Raw genomic sequence first — 19,864 nt, forward strand, 5'->3', positions numbered from 1 at the left:
GCTCTCTCTAACCCCCCATCGTCTTCATCCAAGCTAGCTCTCTCTCTCTCTCTCTCTCTCTCTCTCTCCATTTTGAATATGCACAAGAGCTCTCTCTAACCTACTCATCTTCTTCGATTTTTACCTTTTCATTCGTAGGTTTTGTGAACTGGGTTTGCTTAATTTTGCTTTTTGGTTAATGGATTTTTGGAGTTGAAGTTCATTGGTTTGGTGTTTCTTGGAGGAGACCCAAATCGTTTCATTTTTATTTTTTATTTTTTATCATTTCTCTTATTTATATATGGGTTTTCGTTTCTTCTATCTTCTCCCTTCCTTTGATCCCTCTCTCGATCCAAATTTATAAGCACTAAAATAGGGTTTGGCTTTTGCTGCAATTAAATGAAAAAAAAATGTATTAATGTTCAGATGCCTTTTGGAGAAGAGATCAATTTGAGGGAAAAGAGAGAAATCAGAGTGGAAAGAAGGAAGAGAGAAGGATATGGACGAAATTGTTGCTCTCTTCGTATTAAGCTCGCTCGTACATTGTATGTACACGACATGCACATGACATGCATATGTTATGCTCACAGATCTGAGCTCAACCCAAAACCCATAGCTCACAGCTCTTTCTTCAAAATCAAATAAATGACCCTAAACTTTATATGAAGAATTGAAGATTCATTAATTTGAATTTGGTATCAAATTTGATTGGGTTCAAATATTTCAAGGATTTGAAAAAATTGCAATTTGAATGGGCACGAAAGAACCCAACTGAATCAAAGGAAATTGTTTCACAAACTCGTTCGCTTTTTTCATATTTGCAGGGCTTGCCTCTAAATCAAAGGAAAAAGCAGTAAACTACGTTAATGCGAAGAGTATTAAAGATGTAAATATCCACCATCTACACATAATACACTATATGCACAACACATGCACATAATATGTACAGTACTTGCACATGATATGCACAGAACGAGAGAAACTTTAACGGCAACATATTGGTATAGTGGATACAATTAAAACATAATTTTTATGTATATAAGGTTATAGTGACAGTTTGAAAAATCTTGTTACGTATATCAACCACCGCCTAACCGTGCATGTGGAAAATAGGATACTCGTTATCGTTATTTCACGGACATGCATGACCCTTAACGTCCTCTAAGTTTTTTCTTAATTTTGTTTTTCGCCAAGGCCAACTAGGTTGTGGTAATACTCGCCAAATTATGAGATACAACATACGTGCATCATAACTAGTGAACATTCCCACTTCTCATATTAAGATGTAGCCATGCACACCATATGCACATCACATGTACATTACGGAAAAAAATTCACAAATTTCTGCAATTGGACACTTGAACCAGAAATTGTTCAATCCCAATCTTGTAGCACATTAAAACTTGAAATTTATTCCACAACCCATATACCCCAACATGAAACACAAACCCTAATTTAACTTCTAAGTATTAATTCATCTTACAAACAACTCATTTATTCCCCATTTACTCCATAAATCATTGATGAAGGAATTTGAAACTAAACACCCTACCTTATTATGCCTGCCGAAGCTTGAGTCGCCAAAAAAATGGAACTTTCCGGCCAAAATAGAAAATACGGTACAAAACTCATCTCACTCTTCTCACCTCTCTCTTGCATCCCTTTGTTCGAAATCAGAGCTATGAGGTGAACACAAAACCCAGCTCACTCTTCTCACCTTTCTTTGGACTTCCATCTCTTCAAAATCGGAGCTCAGAGATCTGAGGAAGGGAGAGAGAGTAGAGAGAGAAAAAAAAAGAAAATAAGAGAGAGAAATGAAAAACACATTTATATGTGGGTAGTTTAGTAATTTCGATTTTGTACATGGTGTGCATAGCTTGTGCTTGTCCGGTTTGTCCTATTTATGTCCCAAGATTAAGAAATTGTCTCATTTTGAGGTAATTCCCTTTAATTTTTTAAGATGCCCCCTTATGCGGATAGGGTGCAGAACTCGAATTAGGGATATGTGGGAGGGGAAGACTAAATTGTGGGCCATAGTTCGCATGACAATTCCCCGAGTGGGTTATGTTGTTGTTTGCATCTTGGTCTATATAAAACACGTGGTCTGGTTTCCGGACTACAAAATTGGACCAGGATCCTCTCCTGAGCAGATGGAGAGGATCCTTCTGATCAGGCCCATCAGGCCGTTCATTTGTTATCCAACGGCTACAAACAGGGAGCTCCTCTAAAAGTTATAATAATTATAACCGTTGGATAAAAAATGAACGGCCCGATGGGCCTGGTCGGGAGGATCCTCTCCATCTGCTCAAGAGAGGATCCTTGTCCTACAAAATTCTCCCTTACGTGAGACAACCACATAGTGGAGGACACGTATAAACATGGTCCCCAACTTGCTTTTTTGTCATGGCGGAGTTCTATTTAACCTAATTTTCAAATGTGAAATATTTTATATTTCAATTACATGTTTTGGAAATATTTCAATTGAAGAACCCAATTTTCGCAGTTAAATACAACAGCTTCTTGATTGAGTTGGGTTCAACTTTTTGGTTGTATTCTTCTCCAGCATTGGATAAAGATCAAACAGCAAGTGACTGTAATTTAGTTCTAAGAGAACGGGCCTCTTGTGTTCATGAATTTTAGAAACACAAATATCAACTATAACCACTACAATTTTCCTCGACAAGTAATTCACTACCATGGTAAATTGACATATGTAGCAACCCACCAAATTGATTTCGAAATTTGTAGGACTCCTATAGTGTAAACTGAATATATTGAAATCTAGTACGTAAACATTCCTAGAAGCCGGTTCAACTGAATTTCGGATTCGACGGCTAGATGGTGGGTTACAAGCTTACAGAGAGTGAACATCCCATGCTATACAAGAAATTTAGTATCATTCAGGCTCACGGTTAACATTATGGTCGCCTCTATTTAGTGCTGGATACTAAGCCAATCTGCTCAGTTGGTGATGCGGTTCAAAAAATGGCCTATGTGCATATGAACAGACGGAGACGAGAGGTAGAGAATAATCGGCTAGCACCTAGCTTTCTTACAACTGTTTAAGTACTCTCTGCAGATGGAACACTTCTCCTTGATCCCCACTCAACAACCTTCTCTCCAAACAGCAAGCAGTAAGCTGCCTGAGTAACCTCTCAAGATATGAATGCAAGCAACCGTGCGAAGAATCTTTCAGATTGGGATTTGTTGACAAGATCATTGCATTAACTGTGTCTGCTACAACTTCACGCTGAGACTCTTCAAGCAGATATCCAACTGATGATTCCCGTGGCCGTTCGTATGCCAGCAGAGAAACAAAGTGCTACAGATGGAGGTGTTGTAATGAACAATAAAAACATTAAATTTCAATGATAAAAAATAGAATGGGTGAAGTTCTATTGTGCTGCTTCCTAAAGAAGCACCAGAGAAACATGTAGCAACTCAAACCCAATACTACATGCAGACTAAAAAACACCATTAGTATGAGTTTGCCATTAGGCACTGTGTTTTCGTTCCTCAATGCAAAGTTATAAAATTAACAAATACTTACGAACTCGCATAGGTTTTTACTAATAATGAATCTCCCATATGTTCTAGAGATACATCAAACAAAATAAATATCCCATAGTTTGAAGGAATTTTCTGTTATTACCTGAACTAGGTCCTCAAACACGGGCAAGCCAAAGAACTTTGCCAATTCCATCCTCCCGTATTTGACAGCCTCCTCCAGCGCTCCGACCTACATAACAATTTTAAGTATCTCAAGGCAGACCAAAGAACTTTGTCATATTCGGGTAAGGTCACCAAAGCTGACGATCCGATGCTCCATAAAATAAACAAAAACCTGTTTATAAGCCAAGACCTAAAAGAAGTCAAGCGAATAATGCAGGCTGCAGCTGCTATTTGTGAACACTAAATCTAATGAGCCAGTTTGGTAACCCTTGAAAGTAGTATAATATATAGCCATCTGAAATGAAGTTTGTTTATACCATATTTAGGGCCTCGTATAAATACTCGGGGGGCTTAAATGTAATTATGTAATAAAGGAATGGGCAAATATGTAATTAGGGAAGGAGCCCTTATTCTATAAAAGGGCATCCTCACCCTCACAAACAAAAGGCCTCTTCACATCCCCTAAGCTCTAAGCTCTCTCTCTCCCTCTTCAACAGAGAAATACAATACAATCAGTGTGGACGTAACCCAAACCTTGGGGTGAACCACGATACATCTTGTGTTATTTACATTTCATGCAGATTCACGGTCGGATTTACGTTGTACCAAGACCATCCGGTTTTGTGCATCAACAAAGTTACACAGTTCAATCCATGTTTCTAATTGTGATTTAATGGTTTCCTTCAACGCTTCAACACTGAAATGTAACAGGTATGCAAGAATTTCTTGTATCCTTCCAATTCATTTAAAAAGAATAACTTAAGTATTGTCATGATTTTATCCGTAATATTCACGTTTTTATATATCTGAAGTGATACTAAAGCTAATCTCATGCAAATTGGGGAAAACATACCCGAACAAGTTCAATAAACTTTTGACAGTGGAGCAGAAAGCATGTAGCCGATTTATCATCCTGCAGAAAGCAAAACTTAAGTCATGACCTTAGCAAAATAAGCATTATGACCAAAATTTAATTATAACAAAATTTAAGCATTGATCCTAAGATGGTTAAGAACAGTAACTTCATCAAATAGCACATAAGATAAAGCCAAAATTCAAAACCATATAAAATGCATTGCTATACACCTACAAAAAAAGTAAAAAGTAAATTTATCTGTGATGCAGTAAGAAACTCATTGCATATAAAAACAGGAGAATCATAAAATGTCAACATATAAACATGTCAAATATACTGGAATTCGTACTTATGTTAGAGTAATCAAATATTATCACAACCGTCAATTGATTTTTCTGCTACATAACAAAAGTTGGTTTAGTTAAGACCAGATGATCACACACTATATTCATTATTAGCAGAAGTACTTTGTTAATTTAAAATATAGAAAATTGAAACTATGAGGAGGCCTCGTGTATTTCTCAAAACATTTTCTGCAAAAAATAACAGGACACCAATTTGTGGAAAAAAGAGAGTACAAGACACAATCAAACACATAGGAATTCACATGTTAAGTAGGTAAAGTAGGGGATCTGCAATTAAATGAAACAATTAGGAAACACTTTAACCCTCTTCAGACACACATTTTACAGAATTGACTGCATGTGCCAAGATCTGTTCAACATCGAGAGCAAAGAGTCACAGAAAAAATAAGATGGCGACCGAAAATTCATTTTGAAATATTAGACAGTCTACCTGAACAATTTGGGGATACCATTCACGGAGTTTACCAAGAGCAGAGTCGATCTCCCCATTCCTAATGAGCTTCATAAGCAGATAAAAGTGGTCAGCCAGATGCAACTCTTATACTAAAAAGAAAAATAGCTCGGATACCAAGTACGTACAACAAAGGACCCAAAAACAAACAAAACAAAACAAAAACAAAAAACCCATATATTGAACTGATTCTGCAATGCTCCTGAACTCCCGAGCAGATAGTTTCGTAATACATCACTACAAACATTTCTTTACCATCACATTAAAGCATTTTGAAATAATTTGATTAAATTAATTTTCCTATAAATAATGCCATCCAATCAAGAGACTCAGGGTAAGAGTAAAAGAAAAGGAAAGAAGCAACGTGTGAATGATTGGCATACTTTACACGTAGAATAAGAAGATTGGCTAAAAAAACACAAGCAGGTAAATATATCTGCAAAATGAATTGGGGGGTAAAAAAAAAGCAGATGCGTTCATAGCCGATTTCAAGCAAACCTGACACACATTAACATTTCACATGAAACTATTCTACACAGATAAGTTGTTAACCACGTAATAATGCAACATCTTCAAATACTTAAACAAGAAATTACAAAAAGCAACCAAAAAAAGACCCATGGTATATCTCATCCATATCATCATTTTTGTGTCATTGTAAATATATCAACAAATGAGAAATAAATCTTTTGCAACTCAGAGGCATTGCTAAAATCAGTATCCAAAGAAACTGCACATAGGTTATAACACCAAGTCAGGTACGCATCAATTCTTTGCTCATCTCATCAAGTCCCGTGGTTGAACAGTTGTATGAAACACTACACATCTCCAAAATATGGTTGCCCATCTAATGCATGCAAACTAGCCTAGGCAAAAGTTTTATTTAGTCCCAAATGACAAAGTTCAGTTTCTAATGGGACATATCTAGTCTCGGGTAAAATAGCCCAGGGCTCTTCAAGGGGCAAGTTTAATGTCGGCTCTTGCCCAAGGCTCTTGAAAGGTCAACATAGGAAGAAACTGGTAGCCAATGAAAACTAGCCACCTAACACTTTTTTGCCCCTAGCCTCTCACACCATTAGAACAACAAAATGTTGAGGGGGATATATTTCATGAAAATGACATTTTGAGAGGCCAATAAAGCCCCTAGACCCTAGCCCTTGTCCTTTCCGCTAGACTTGCTCTAACAGCCACACATTTATTCTGGTTCCTTGTAACCTTTAAGTTCATCCAAACAACTGGGATTCCAAAACTTTTATGCAAATATGAGAGAAGCTCATAAAGGACTTTGTTCCAAACAAGAAAAGAAAGCAGAACACTATAGTAGTCAATCATTTACTTTAAAGTGATTGTAATTGAAATAAATCAATACCTGTCTAAGAGTCTTTCTCTCATTTAGTGCAAACACAATGTCCTGCTCATCAAAACCATTTTCTTGAGCTATATGTACTGGAGGAACAGTACTTTTACTAGCCACGTCAAATGAATTCAGCGTATCTTCATATCCATAATGTAGTAAGTAGGAGCGAACAATTCTGGTCAATAAAGTATTAATAAATTAACAATTGACACAAATCTTTAAGGAAATAAAATTTTAAAAATAAAATAAACAGTAAAATCGTGACAACATCAATTCCCAGGTAAACCTTCATATTGATTACGTTGCTAGAAATACAAGGAACTCACCAGCTCAACAACCTAGCATCCATCAAGTTCAACTTAAAAATTTTGAATTCATATTGATTAGCAGAATAGACAGGCCTATGACACCAATTGCAGCCTATGTAGAAATTAGAATGCAGGAAATGCAACTTACTTAAGCATTAAAGTAACGTATTCACTCAAATTTCAAGCTACAGAGCTTGAACTGTGTTTTTCTACCAACTGTACCCCGTCCAGGGAAGTTCAAGATCTCAAGGTAACCTATTGCTCCTTAATCCAGCAAGAGCTACATAAGCCCCGTGTAGTTTACCAGATAAATCAAGTTGTCGGGCATTCCCGGCCACCAACCCGGTGCTTTCTTGTCCACGACCAGCTAAAGCTAAAGTTTCATTAAAGAGCATTTATATGGGGCTCCTCAGGGAATTTCACTATTAACTGGGGAGGCAGGTCTTGTACAAATTGTCAAGGTTATCAATGCTACTTTTTATTTTACCGACCCGCAAAACACAACCACCTCTAACACCCTGAATTATCTAAATTCCAAGTTTATTTAAAATCTGGTTGAAATTTCAGTATCAGGGACTCAGGACAAGGAGCAGAATGATGACCTAAAAGAAAATATATCAAAAAGATTTGGGTTGTGTTAATCTAGCTATAACTATCACTGAACTGTGTCTAATCCCTCAGCCACACAAGTAAAATTTAATAAAATCTAAAACTAAACAACAAATCATATAATAAAGTACACGAGAAAACACAAAATTCAATTTTTAAAATCAATTACAGAGTGTCTATTTAACCAGTGACATCAGAGCATTCCCCCTTAAGGTATATCATATATGACTAAGACAAAATAAATTAGATGCCTTCATTCGAGATATTGAAAACTAATGTGTACTTACCCATGACTAACATTAGTTGGCAACGAAATTTTTTCAATTGACATTTGTTGCTTCATCCTCTCTTGCGCTTCAAATTCCTAATCAGATGTTAAAATAAATTTCGATTAGACAACATGATATAGATAATATTGCACAAGTATTACTATTTCAAAGTAATTGAATCTTCACAATTATAACCTGCATAATCCTTTATGAAAATGAAAAGCATAATATATATATATATATATAACAGAAATGAATGAGAGAAGCAACAAATCAGCGCAGCATATAAATGTTACTCATTAAGGAACCCTTAATCCAACATAAGTATTTAGGGTCTCTTTTATTTTTCCACTTAAAAAAGCCCTTTTCCTTGGCCTATACTTTCATTCAAAAATTAATTTTCCACTTAAGAATTACGAGTCCTTTATCCACTAAATGCAATCAATGAATCAAATGGTCCCACATATTTAAACCGTTAAAAAAATAATGCATGATGGATTTTTATACCCTTTCTTCTCACATACTTGTCCACAACAAAGTTCTTAAAAATCTCAAAATGAGGGGCCAAAAGTTAAAGAGAAGAAAATGAACTCAATAGTCCAACTTCTGTTGCCCACAACCTTAAGGTCCTGTTTCGCATAACTGAATCTTCTGAATCCTAAGCTCACGTTGTGGAATAAATATCATAGGACTCTGTGGTTATTGGTTGCAATTATTTCCCTCTGTGTCTTTGGACATGCTGGCAAACCGAATCAACAAAGCAGTTTTTCTTATTCCAGTTGATTGATTTTTCCATGAATAAGAATCAAAAGTTACTAGCTTTAGTTAATTGCAAGAAGGGACACCAGTGGCATATTTACTCATTCCATAAAACTGAAAGACGTTATGAAAATTCATTCCTCAGAGAAGGAAAGCAACACTGCCAAAGCTTCTAGGTTTACAAACCCACATCTTGTGGGGTTTGGTAGCCTATGAGAAAGCAAAACCCAACCTTTATTCACAAAAGTTAAAAAGCATTCCACTGGGAAGCTATTCCCTGGGCTAGCCTATGATGGACAGCTAAAGAACATAGAAGGGTATCAAGGTTTTTGCCTCTTTACTAAGACAAACTGGACCTTATATAAAAAAACAATAAAAATGATTATCACTCATCTCAATCAAAATTTACGATTGAAATATTTTACAGACTGCCGATGGATAACTGTGATTGTGAACACCGACACAAGACATATTAAAAGAATCATAGTTCTTTGAATAGATAAGCAATGAAAAAGTATATCTTGCCTTAAGATCAAACGCAAATGGTTGCTGCCCAAAGTTAACTTGTACCCTGCAGATTAAAATTAAGCACACATCTGATAACATGAGAATAAGAATCTGTACCATCTGAAGCTGATATGTACATGCACAAGCAATTGACTAATTACAAAAGATGAACAGAAGAGCTAAAATATTAGAAAAAAGATACTACATACTCCTCATTTTGGCTGTGTACAGCAATGGTAGGAAATAAGGGGCCCTTCATATCCTTGGGCACTGTTCCCACCACAGCACCATTTTTACTGGCACCAACATGAATGAAACAAAATCACATAAAACACCACTCTAGTCTCAAGAGAAGAAAAACCAAACAAAGTAGACAAGTCTTACGTGAAAAAGAATTCCTGTGAATCATAATTGATGCCACCTCCAACTATATCACCAGAGGTGTAGGTTGGGCCGAACGCCTCTCCCCTTCCATGTCCCCGATAAAGTAGCCCATCATCGCCATGATAGCCACAACTATTTGCCTCCCATCTGCTTCATGGAGGAAATAATTAACACAAATATCATGACTAGAATAACAGAATTTGCCAATTCAAATAGTAGTTTTCAAATCTCACAAAGAGTGTAAAACACAACACAACATGCAGAAAAAAAAATGCTTCCTCTTTTGGTTTATCCTTCGTTTCTACCCTCGGGTCCTCCCCGAAAAAATAAAATTAAGACAGGGAAGATTGAAAATTTACACCAACCCACTAAAACCTTTTCACCACTGCCTGTTTATCATGTATTGCCCACAGAGGAGAAATAAACTCCCAATTCACAAAAGTTCTGTGGTTCTCAACTTCTACTGTGAGGCTTTGTATCGTTTTTTCACCATTTGGCAGCTGTTCACAGGTATACAATTATTAATCCAATTAAGAACAGACAATTCACACTTCACACAATCAAAGGTCAGAAACAACTGTGCAAGCGAAAACTCGTCAACGATCACTTATCTGCCAGTAAGCCCTATTCACATTGACCTTCAACTAACTAACCTAACTAAATAGAACCAACAGAACCAAAATAAGATTGTATCCCATAACTTCATAAGATAATCTTTACCTTGCAAATTCCCAGTTGCAGATTAAAACAAAATATCACTTTAATTTCCTATTTCGAATCTTTCGGATCCTATCCTCACAAACACCAAGAAATGCACCAACTTGAATCCACAACAAAATCCCAATACATCCGTTTGTACAATTTTATACACTTCCAAATTCCTTAAATTACACCCCCCCCCCCACTAACACCTGTTACAGTTAATTTTCATTCATTTTAGGAGAAACCAAACAGACCCAATAAAACAACAGGGCTCACCCGGGCTGCCGCCGCATCTTGAAGCTCTCAGAAGTAAATCCAATGGCAATCTGACCCTTGGTCCCGGCATCCTTGACATAAATCTCGAAGTAGTAGACCAGCCGCTTGACCGGCGCCGGCTTGTTAGCCTGAACCATGCCGACGTCGTGGCCGTGAAGATTGACGTTGGTGTACTTGGCGGAGAGCTTATCTGGGGACACGACGAGGAAGCCGCCGGAGCTGTTGATGGTGTTGAGCTCCGTGGGGGCATCCTCGTCCTCGTCCATGTTGGTCAGCCCCCGAGCAGAGCGGAGCCGCGATTGCTCGAGGAACGACAAACCGAGGTCTCGGTCGCCGGCGTGGTTGTTTGTACCATTGTTGGAGTTGGTGGTGCTCATTGTTTGAATCTGAAACCCTGGAATTCAGCAATCATTTGGTGGAAAACGAAGAAACCTAAACCCTTTTCGTCGATTTGGGGACTTAGGAGGGAGGAGAGCAAGAGCAATGGGAATGATCTGTTACGGCACGCAGACGGAAAGAATCAAGATTTTTTTTTTTCCATTTTTTGTTCGTTCTATTTTTTTCCAAGTTTTATTGTTTAAGAAAACTAGGTCCCACAAACTTACATCTTGGGTTTAGAGAAATGCTAAGATACTCTCGTACGTACTCTTCGTAGACTCTCTGGTACCTCACTGTTACAGTTTAATATTAATTTTCGTATCAATATTATAAAAGATTATGCTAAAAACATAAGCTGATAGAGAGTTCACATCCCACTTTTGTGTGAGTCTCCTTAAAATTTCTCTCAATTTAAAATATTTGGTAAATCATATGATGTGATTATTAATGATTGGATACTTACTTAAGTGTTAACCAACATATTTATTTCGTATCAGTGACACATCACATGATTTGTAAATCTAACGACAAGCCGAGTCCCACACAAATATTTTTTCTACATAGGGCCAAAAAGTTCTCCTTGCCCATTTAAAAAGTAAACTAATAATAAAAAGAATGTGGCGCTCCATACATCCATTTTTATTTTTTTCACATTTTTTAATTTTAATTGTCAGATTAGATTATTAAAGAAGATATCAAAGGTCTCTTTTCTTCATCATTTAGATTAATTTAGTGTAACTTAATTAATTATTTGTCAAATAATATTCATGAGTTTACGTAAATAAATCAATAACTAAAATGATAACAATTCTGTTTCCAAATAAATAAACATGCCATTATATATTAGATCTGATTATAAACCATTTTATTTTGAGTTTAGATCTTCTTTTTATTCGAAGAGGTTTTTTTTTTTAAAAACAAATGATATTATCTACATTAAATAATAAAAAGTAGACATAGTCTCACAATAAGTTAGCAATAACGTAATTCAAAATCATTTTTTATAAGAATAAGATCTTTTCAATTACAAATGTTTTTCACATCTTTGTAGAATAATTTACATTCAATTGCGTCCAAGTGTATACAAACGAAGTTGAGATGTCATTGTCAATATTATACCATTAAATACACGTGATCGTGCATTTGATTTCTAACACAGAACAATGGAAACAAATATCTCAAATTCTCTAGTAATAAAATACAAAGTTATTTAAAAGTTTTACGTGTCAAATCAAACATGCAAAACTTCAAATTTGGCTTGTTTGTTAAAAGAACCAAACTTGTCTTGACTCGAATCTATACGATCTGAGCTCGAGTGAACTACAGACGAGTTATTCAAACTCGAAATGACCTCGAGTTACTATTAGATGTATGTGTTAAAATATTTTACATCAGATGAAAAAATAAAAGTTTAAATATCATAACTTCATTTTAATTATACTGATGCCTTGACCCTTGTGTGATAAAACATTACATTTGTCTGTATGTGCAGGTGGTAATTAACGAGTTATAGACAATATCGATGTTGTTGGAAGTGAGCTTTTAGCCCAGTGCTCTCTTATGGATCACCCACGTATGATTCACTAATTGGATCCCACGTGAGGATGCATGTTAAAATATACCACATTTGTAGAATGAGGGAAAAAATAAGAATTTAATATCAAACTGCACTCCAACTGATACGAGTCATTTTTGTGATAAAACCCCACATATGATGGCATACATGGACGGAGGGAGGTAAGGCCCGGTGAGGGCACATGCCCCCTCTCATCCCATTTTTTCTACACTACAAATTATTCAATTAATCATTTCCATTTTTTTTGCTTTGCAGATTATTCAATTAATCATAGTAAAATAGTGAAAATCCTCTTTTAGTTTTTAAATGCGCCTCCCTCCTGTATATTTTTCTCACGCACTAATGTTTAAACCTTGTTGAGTTGCATGTATTTAGTTAATTAATACAAATGAGCATTAGATTATCAACAATTAAAGACAAACTTAGACAATAGAGTAATAAAATTAGGCATTTTGTAATTAATTTTTTCAGCATTTGTAAAAGAAATAGCTTTATTTGTCCAAAAAATGAGCTCAAAATTTTTAAGGTGCCCCCTCTTAATTAAATTTCTGGTTTTGTCCCTGACGGCATATGCAAGTGGTAATTAACAAGTTAAGAACAATATTAATATTGTTGGAAGTAGACTTTGACTCGTCTATCTGATAATTTGACAGGGTGTGATTCACCTAATTTGAGCTAAAAGTCCAACATGGTGGCTAACCTTAGACTTGGAGCATTATCACTACTCCATTACTTAGAACAAGATTAATTATCAAAACAATATTAGTTTACTGAAAGTTGATCTTTGACTGTCTCCTTGATAATTTGACAGTATGTAATTCACCGAATTTCAGTTTAGAGTCCAAAATGGTGGCTAACCCAAGACTTGAGCATTATCACTACCTCCATTACTTAGAACAAGATTACCAATCCATTCCATTCCATCAATCCCAGATTAAGCCAACCAACCAAACAAGAGATCAGACCGTAAGCCATGAACAATACTAAGCATCACTTCCTCCTCATATCATTCCCTTCCCAAGGCCACGTCAACCCCACTCTCCAGCTCGCCAAGCTTCTTATACAAACCCGTGGAGGGACACGTGTCACTTACGCCACCACCGACCGCGGCCTCACCCAAATCAAATCCTTCCCTTCCCTCCAAGGCTTATCATTCGCTACTTTCTCCGACGGGTTCGATGACGGCGTCGAACCGACCCACGACCAGGACCTCATCATGTCCAAGATTAAGCGCGTGGGATCACGCACCCTAACCGCCCTGATTCAAAAATTGTCTGCCTCCTCCGACGGCGGCGACGGCGAGCCTGTTACTTTCCTCATCTACGCCGTCCTCCTCCCTTGGGCCGCTCAAGTGGCAGCTGATCTCGGCATACCCTCCGCTTTCTTCTGTATACAGTCCACCACTTCCTTTGCACTTTGCCACCATTACTTGACTTACTTTCACAAGCGCCATTCATTTCCAAGCTCCATAACAATTGATGGGTTGCCCCCCTTTGCCCCCCAAGAACTGCCTTCCTACCTCCTCCCAAGCAGTCCACATGCTTCGATCGTCCCTACCTTTCAGGCACACATCCAGGCCCTCGAACAGGTCAATGTCAAACCGTACCCCAATTTCGTGCTGCTCAATACTTTCGATGCCTTGGAAGAGACGGCATTGGAAGCGATCCGATCACAAATGAAGAATGCGAATGTGGTTCCGGTTGCGGTTGGCCCATTGGTTTCGAGTTCCAGTGATGCCGGTTTTCGCTGTGACTTGTTTGACAAGTCTGGGGACGACGATTACCTACAATGGCTGGATGCCAAACCAGATTGCTCTGTTGTTTATGTGTCATTTGGGAGCATGGTGGTGTTGAAGAGGGATCAAATTGAAGAGATGATGAATGGACTGGTCGACAGCGGACTCCAGTTTTTATGGGTTATTCGCACTTCGGAGAATGGAGATGATCGGAGCATGACGATGATGATAGAGGAGAGATTAAAGAGTAAGGAGCAGGGGTTAGTGGTGCCGTGGTGTTCGCAGGTGGAGGTGTTGGGGCACAAGTCAGTCGGGTGTTTTGTGACGCATTGTGGGTGGAATTCGACGTTGGAGAGCTTGGTAGCTGGGGTTCCAATGGTGGGTTGCCCACAATTTTCAGACCAGAACACAAATGCGAAACTGGTGGAGGAGGTGTGGGGGACTGGACTGAGAGCCAAATCGAATCACGAGGGAGTGACCGAAGGTGGAGAGATCAAGAGGTGCCTGGAGATTGTGATGAGAGGTGAAGAGATCAAACGGAATTGTCAAAAATGGAAAGGGTTGGCTAATGAGGCTCTCAATGCAGATAACTACAATCTCAGGCACTTCATTGCAGGGTTGGGATGAAATAAAACTCCTATCCTATGGGCGGGCGCGCCAGAGGCGGTTGAGGCAGCGTGCACACACGCTTGCACCTATCCAACTTTCTTTCTACTCTACTCTTTTCTTTTGTTTTTGCTTAATATCTTCATCCGAGCGTGTAATCTCTAATTTCCTTAAAAACTTCTTAGGATGAAATGGGTCAGATATATTACATGTATGAAGTATTCTACATTTACGCAATCTACAAATGTCATCGACCCTTTATACACTGCACAAAACTTACACTAGCGGGAATCGTCATATCACAAAAACTCTATATACATATTGAGAATACTAAATTCGCTAATCCACCTAGCGCCTAGCTAGCAACTTTTTTAAACCAAGTACGTAGAAGCAGCTCTTACCACATTTGCTGATTTCTTTCTTAACATACATTTCCAAGCATATTTCCTCTTCTCCCACCTTGCTGCTCTCTTTTTTTTATACATCATCCCTCGATACTTTTGTAGATCCTTCAACCAACTAGAATAATCCCTCCCAGGTTCGCACGCAATGAAGTCTGCTAACTCCTCTATCTCGGATTCCTGGGATCTTCCTAGTAAGAGATTGAGAAAAACCTTCCCGTTGCAGGTTTCCTCTGTTTTCTCTTCAATGCCATCACTAGATTCCGTTGTGCACCTCATGATGCATGCATTTTCCGTAGTTTCTGCTACCTCGCTCTGTGATCTCCGATGGGAGTTTGTGAGAGAAACTTTGCTGTAAAATGAGGGAAGATTGATTTAATTGAAGAGAAAGAGATAACCAACATCAGACAAAAGTACTTGATTGAATTGAATTGAATTTATTCAAGTGATTGCAAGAAGTCTGTCAATATATAAAGCTAAAACTATCGAATCCTCCTTTTCTTTATCGAAAGCAGAATGTTTTATGATCAGATGCAGCATTTTTCTTTTACTGGATTACTGCAGATCTATAGCATGAAATTCCTTGCCTCCAAGGACTACCAATATTATGGTTCACTAAATGTCAGAAATCAATGGCCAGAGAATATCATAGCTAAAATCTAAAAAAAAATATAAAAACCTGCTCAGCTAGCCGCTACTGAAATCTAATGACGGCTACATATGATCTCGTTATGTTTTTCTGGTTTAAATTGAGAAGAGTCGAGCATATTTACAGTCAACTAGATGCGACCCCCCCCCAAATTTCTGTTTGATTTGGCGAGAAAATATTTGTATGGCAGAAATATTTTGTCGCTGGTGTTAAAAAACTTAATACAGAACTATGCTATATGGTGCACAATATTATTTTGTACCTCAAGTGAAGTGTTTGAATTTTCTGAAATTTCGATGCAACTCTTCTGGTAGATTTCTTTTTCGCCAAGCCCTGCATAGTGTAACATATGTCATTTTTAAATGTACATAATAAGTTCAAAGAATTAAAACATTTATCATTTTTTGTCTTACCAGTATCGAGAATGAAACAAACACACATCAATTAAACTCGAAAAGGTCATAAAAGAAAAACAAAGCTCACCCCTGTAATCTTGTCTGAAGGCAATCCAGATGAAGAAGTTCGTGAGCCAGAGAGTAGAAGTGAGCTGAGTGCAACTATATCACCATCTTCGTAAACATATAGATTTAATAGTGACATGATTGTAGATATGCAGCCCTTAACTAAGAAATCAATCCCACTACCAAAACCCAAGGACAGCAAGCCTGAAAAGTGCAGAAGCATCCACTTGGAAGCCTTATGCATCGACGGGTGGGTGTTCATCATGTCTAATAAGAACTTTTGATTAGGTAGAGACACATTGAACTGGTGAAAACAGCCAATGACACCCACTATGAAATCATATTCCTTTGAAGAAGCGTCTTTTAAGGTTTTTGGAGAGCCCAAATGCCCACCATGCCTTAGACACCAAATAGCTTTCAACAACGAAGTACTCATTAACTTCAAAATGGAAGCAAGAAGATAAATATCTTGGGGACTCGTATCCCCTTTTCTATACAGCACACTATCACCAACACCACAAGAAAAACTTCCATGTATTATGCTTCGCAAGACGGACACTATATCATCTTTACATGATTCATCAAAAACATGTTGGCTCTCATTTATGTATGCAACAGCAGAATCCATCAGGTCAGATTTTGTTCCACAGAACATATCGCACAAATACGAGTCCCATAACAAATCAGAATGGGTAACTAGATCACACATTTTATCTCTCGTAACTTGTTGAATATACGATTCAAATGAAGGTTGACAACTTCTCCCTAGCATACATGAACCGGTAGAAGAAGAAGAAGAACATTTAACACCCAAACGATGGAAATCCATAAGTGAACTAGACATGTGGCTGGTATATAAAAGGACAGACCTTTCAAATGCTGTTAGGTAGCAGTCCATAAGTCTAAGATCTGGTCTAGCATTCAAAGACATGTCTACATCAATAGATTCAGAAACCAATAAAAACAAATGTGTCTGCAACATTTTGGGTGCTGACAGCATGATGGGGTTGAGAAGCAATATCACTGTAGCTTTCAGGCTCAGTTCGGGAACTCTACAATGCTTCCCGAAATCACAGAATAATCTTTTGAGGAAGTTCCTATATGCTCGCTTTCCATAAACTGACAAGATAAAATGGGCAGAAATCACCTCCAGAACACTTCCAATATCACCTTTGACAGCGTGGCACCGAAATAGCATTTCAGTTGTGCAAGAAGAAGAATCAACAAGAATAAGGTACTCTCTCAGCAATCTACACATTACAAGTTCATCTGCAAATATCTAAATACAATTATGCTACCATCAGTTGTGTATAGATGCAATAACTCTTACAAAAGTACTTATTTTAGAATGGCGTGAGAACTTCACATGGAAGAATGACACAAAGGATATTTGAAATGGAATTCTTCTTGAACTGCCAAAAAAAAAAAATATATATATATATATATATATATACAGCCAACAATTGCAAGATTGTCCCCAAAGTATTCAATATGTTTATTCATATCCTAATCTTGTAAATATATAATATTGGTAATTTGGTAAATTTATATTGTACTTACTATCTAATAGCAATCAATATCATATTAAGTAAAACAAAATAGAAGGAAGACGAAACAGAGAAATTCATATCCAACAAACAAGTTATAATGTGTTACTATGTATACTTTCAAGACCAGTATGAGAAGAAATGCAAACACCACCATATCATATCACTGTATGGGTTGAAAGCATAGCTGACATTCCAATAGCTCTAAAGGTTAAAAGTTATTGAATGTTTACCTCGAGCACGGCAGATAGTGCTGGACACCATGGATCAGAAACCTCTATCAAACATAAGGAAGAAACAAAATCTTCGGAAACAGTAGTAGAAGAACCAACAGCATCAGTGAACGTGCATCTGGAAGAAACAAACTTCTGAAAGGTGACAGAGTTGTTTTTCTCATCTCCTCCGCTTGTAACCAAAGAAATCAATTTCCGTAGTACAGAGAGAAGAAATTGGGTTTTCTCCACTAGGATAGTAGGGTCAGCCAAGGTCAAGACTAGGATGCAACATCTCAGAAGCAGCGGTAGTTCATCAGGAGCGGCTGACATATCTGTGTGGGAATCAACGTGCCTCGGTCCCCTTGTTGCAGATACATCACATAAAGCAGAAAAGAACAGTTTAAACCTCCTATCTAGCTCTTTGTACAAAACATAAATGAGACTTTGTGTATCTCCAAGTTTCACTTCAACCCCGCCATTATTGAGAGCACCTTCAAAGTTAGAAAAGTGCATTGTTTCATTTCGCAACAGCGGAGCAAGTAGAAAGCACAATCTTTTCAAAAGAGGCATCTTCAGACCCTGAAATTGAACACACTAAGAATCAATCAACGCGTTTATCTACGTAAATATAAGTTCCTATGTCCACAAATGACACAAACATCCATCAATGTTCTACAACAAAGCAACACTGAGGCTACACTCGTTTCGGCGGAAATGAATTTCCCAATTTCCTTCTCAATCCTCTTACAATTCGCCTCTGATTCTACAAAATTATGACCCTGGGCAGTCTCTATCCAAACAAAACCATAAATGCAGAAGTGACAGGTGAGCCATACGACCTAAAAGAGAATATGAAACAACAATGCAATGTAAGATGGAGATGGAGTACCTCAGGGGATTGAATTGCAGAGATTAGGGTTTGGAAGTTGAGAGGGGGAGTGTGATTGGGAGTTGGGGCTTCTTCCATTGCAGGGCTGCGGCGCTTTCTGTGCCTCTTGCTCTTCGAACCCATCTCTACGTTCTGCAGAAACGCACGGAATCTCAGAAATTATCGGCTTTCGCTTACAAATGGGCGCCAAACCGACACCACTTTCGGAAGACTAAATATGAAAACCTAAGAATTCGATAGTTCAAAAAGCTCTTATATTTTTTCCCGCACCCTATTAATTTCAGCCATTTGATTTACTTTTATTTTCTTCAATCAAACAATTAAAAATAAATAAAAAATACTTGTAAGAAAATCTCCAACCTTTGAATTAAAATATAAAAATTTTAAATACAAAAAATTTAAGTTTTAACCAGAAATAATTTTTCTTCTCCAACCTTTCTAATTAAAGTTTTCTTCTTAACATCGTTCAATCAAAATAGAGTCATTGGGATTGCACATGGGTGGCCTATAATCTCAACAAGTTGGGCCCACTTCTGCACAGCAATGTCCCTTTGGATCTGGCTTCTCTGCCCTCTCACTTCCCATACACTCTCATCCCCTCCTATTTGTGTGGTCACGGTTAAGCCACGTCAACATTTTATATTACTATTGATTTTTGTCTTATTATCTCTATAAAAAAATCAATATAAAATGTTGACGTGGCTTAACCGTGACCGCACAAAATAGGAAGGGATGAGAGTGTATGGGAAGTGGGAGGGCAGAGAAATCGGGTCTTGTCCCCTTTGCCTTGCTTTTGGCTCGTTCCATTGCGTTCGGAGCATAGCTTTTCATTTGCTTCCTATTTTCTCGCGAGTTCACGCGCAGGTTGTGCCCCAGACCATTCACTTTGGCCGGTTTCTTCGCTTACCCAAAA

The 19,864-nt window shown here is 37.6% G+C and overlaps 3 protein-coding genes across 4 annotated transcripts; 1 reads left to right on the top strand and 2 right to left on the bottom strand.

The window, feature by feature from the left end:
• Positions 1-2,735: 2,735 nt before the first annotated feature.
• LOC126602253 (ran-binding protein M homolog) lies at positions 2,736-11,060 on the bottom strand. Its single transcript, XM_050269083.1, has 10 exons — positions 10,495-11,060; positions 9,517-9,663; positions 9,342-9,428; positions 9,151-9,196; positions 7,885-7,961; positions 6,693-6,855; positions 5,303-5,371; positions 4,505-4,564; positions 3,632-3,718; positions 2,736-3,301 (listed from the first exon to the last, which is right to left on the bottom strand). The coding sequence occupies exons 1-10, from the start codon at positions 10,869-10,871 to the stop codon at positions 3,032-3,034; spliced, it is 1,383 nt and encodes a 460-aa protein (XP_050125040.1). The 5' UTR covers positions 10,872-11,060; the 3' UTR covers positions 2,736-3,031.
• Positions 11,061-13,307: 2,247 nt separating this feature from the next.
• Positions 13,308-15,026, top strand: LOC126602252 (phloretin 4'-O-glucosyltransferase-like). The gene has a single exon (XM_050269082.1). The coding sequence runs from the start codon at positions 13,422-13,424 to the stop codon at positions 14,808-14,810; it is 1,389 nt and encodes a 462-aa protein (XP_050125039.1). The 5' UTR covers positions 13,308-13,421; the 3' UTR covers positions 14,811-15,026.
• On the bottom strand, positions 14,968-19,274 carry LOC126602248 (uncharacterized). Of its 2 annotated transcripts, none has more exons than XM_050269075.1 (5): positions 18,952-19,274; positions 18,081-18,656; positions 16,323-17,579; positions 16,102-16,172; positions 14,968-15,542 (listed from the first exon to the last, which is right to left on the bottom strand). In XM_050269075.1, exons 1-5 carry the CDS (start codon positions 19,072-19,074, stop codon positions 15,161-15,163), a joined length of 2,409 nt encoding a protein of 802 aa, XP_050125032.1. In that variant the 5' UTR covers positions 19,075-19,274; the 3' UTR covers positions 14,968-15,160. The 2 variants fall into 2 exon arrangements, with proteins under 2 accessions (XP_050125032.1, XP_050125033.1); XM_050269076.1 differs by having other exon boundaries at positions 18,081-18,641; positions 18,952-19,267.
• Between the last annotated feature and the right edge of the window lie 590 nt (positions 19,275-19,864).

The sequence above is a fragment of the Malus sylvestris genome, chromosome 15 (assembly GCF_916048215.2).
Source record: "Malus sylvestris chromosome 15, drMalSylv7.2, whole genome shotgun sequence".
Classification (NCBI taxonomy): Eukaryota; Viridiplantae; Streptophyta; class Magnoliopsida; order Rosales; family Rosaceae; genus Malus; species Malus sylvestris.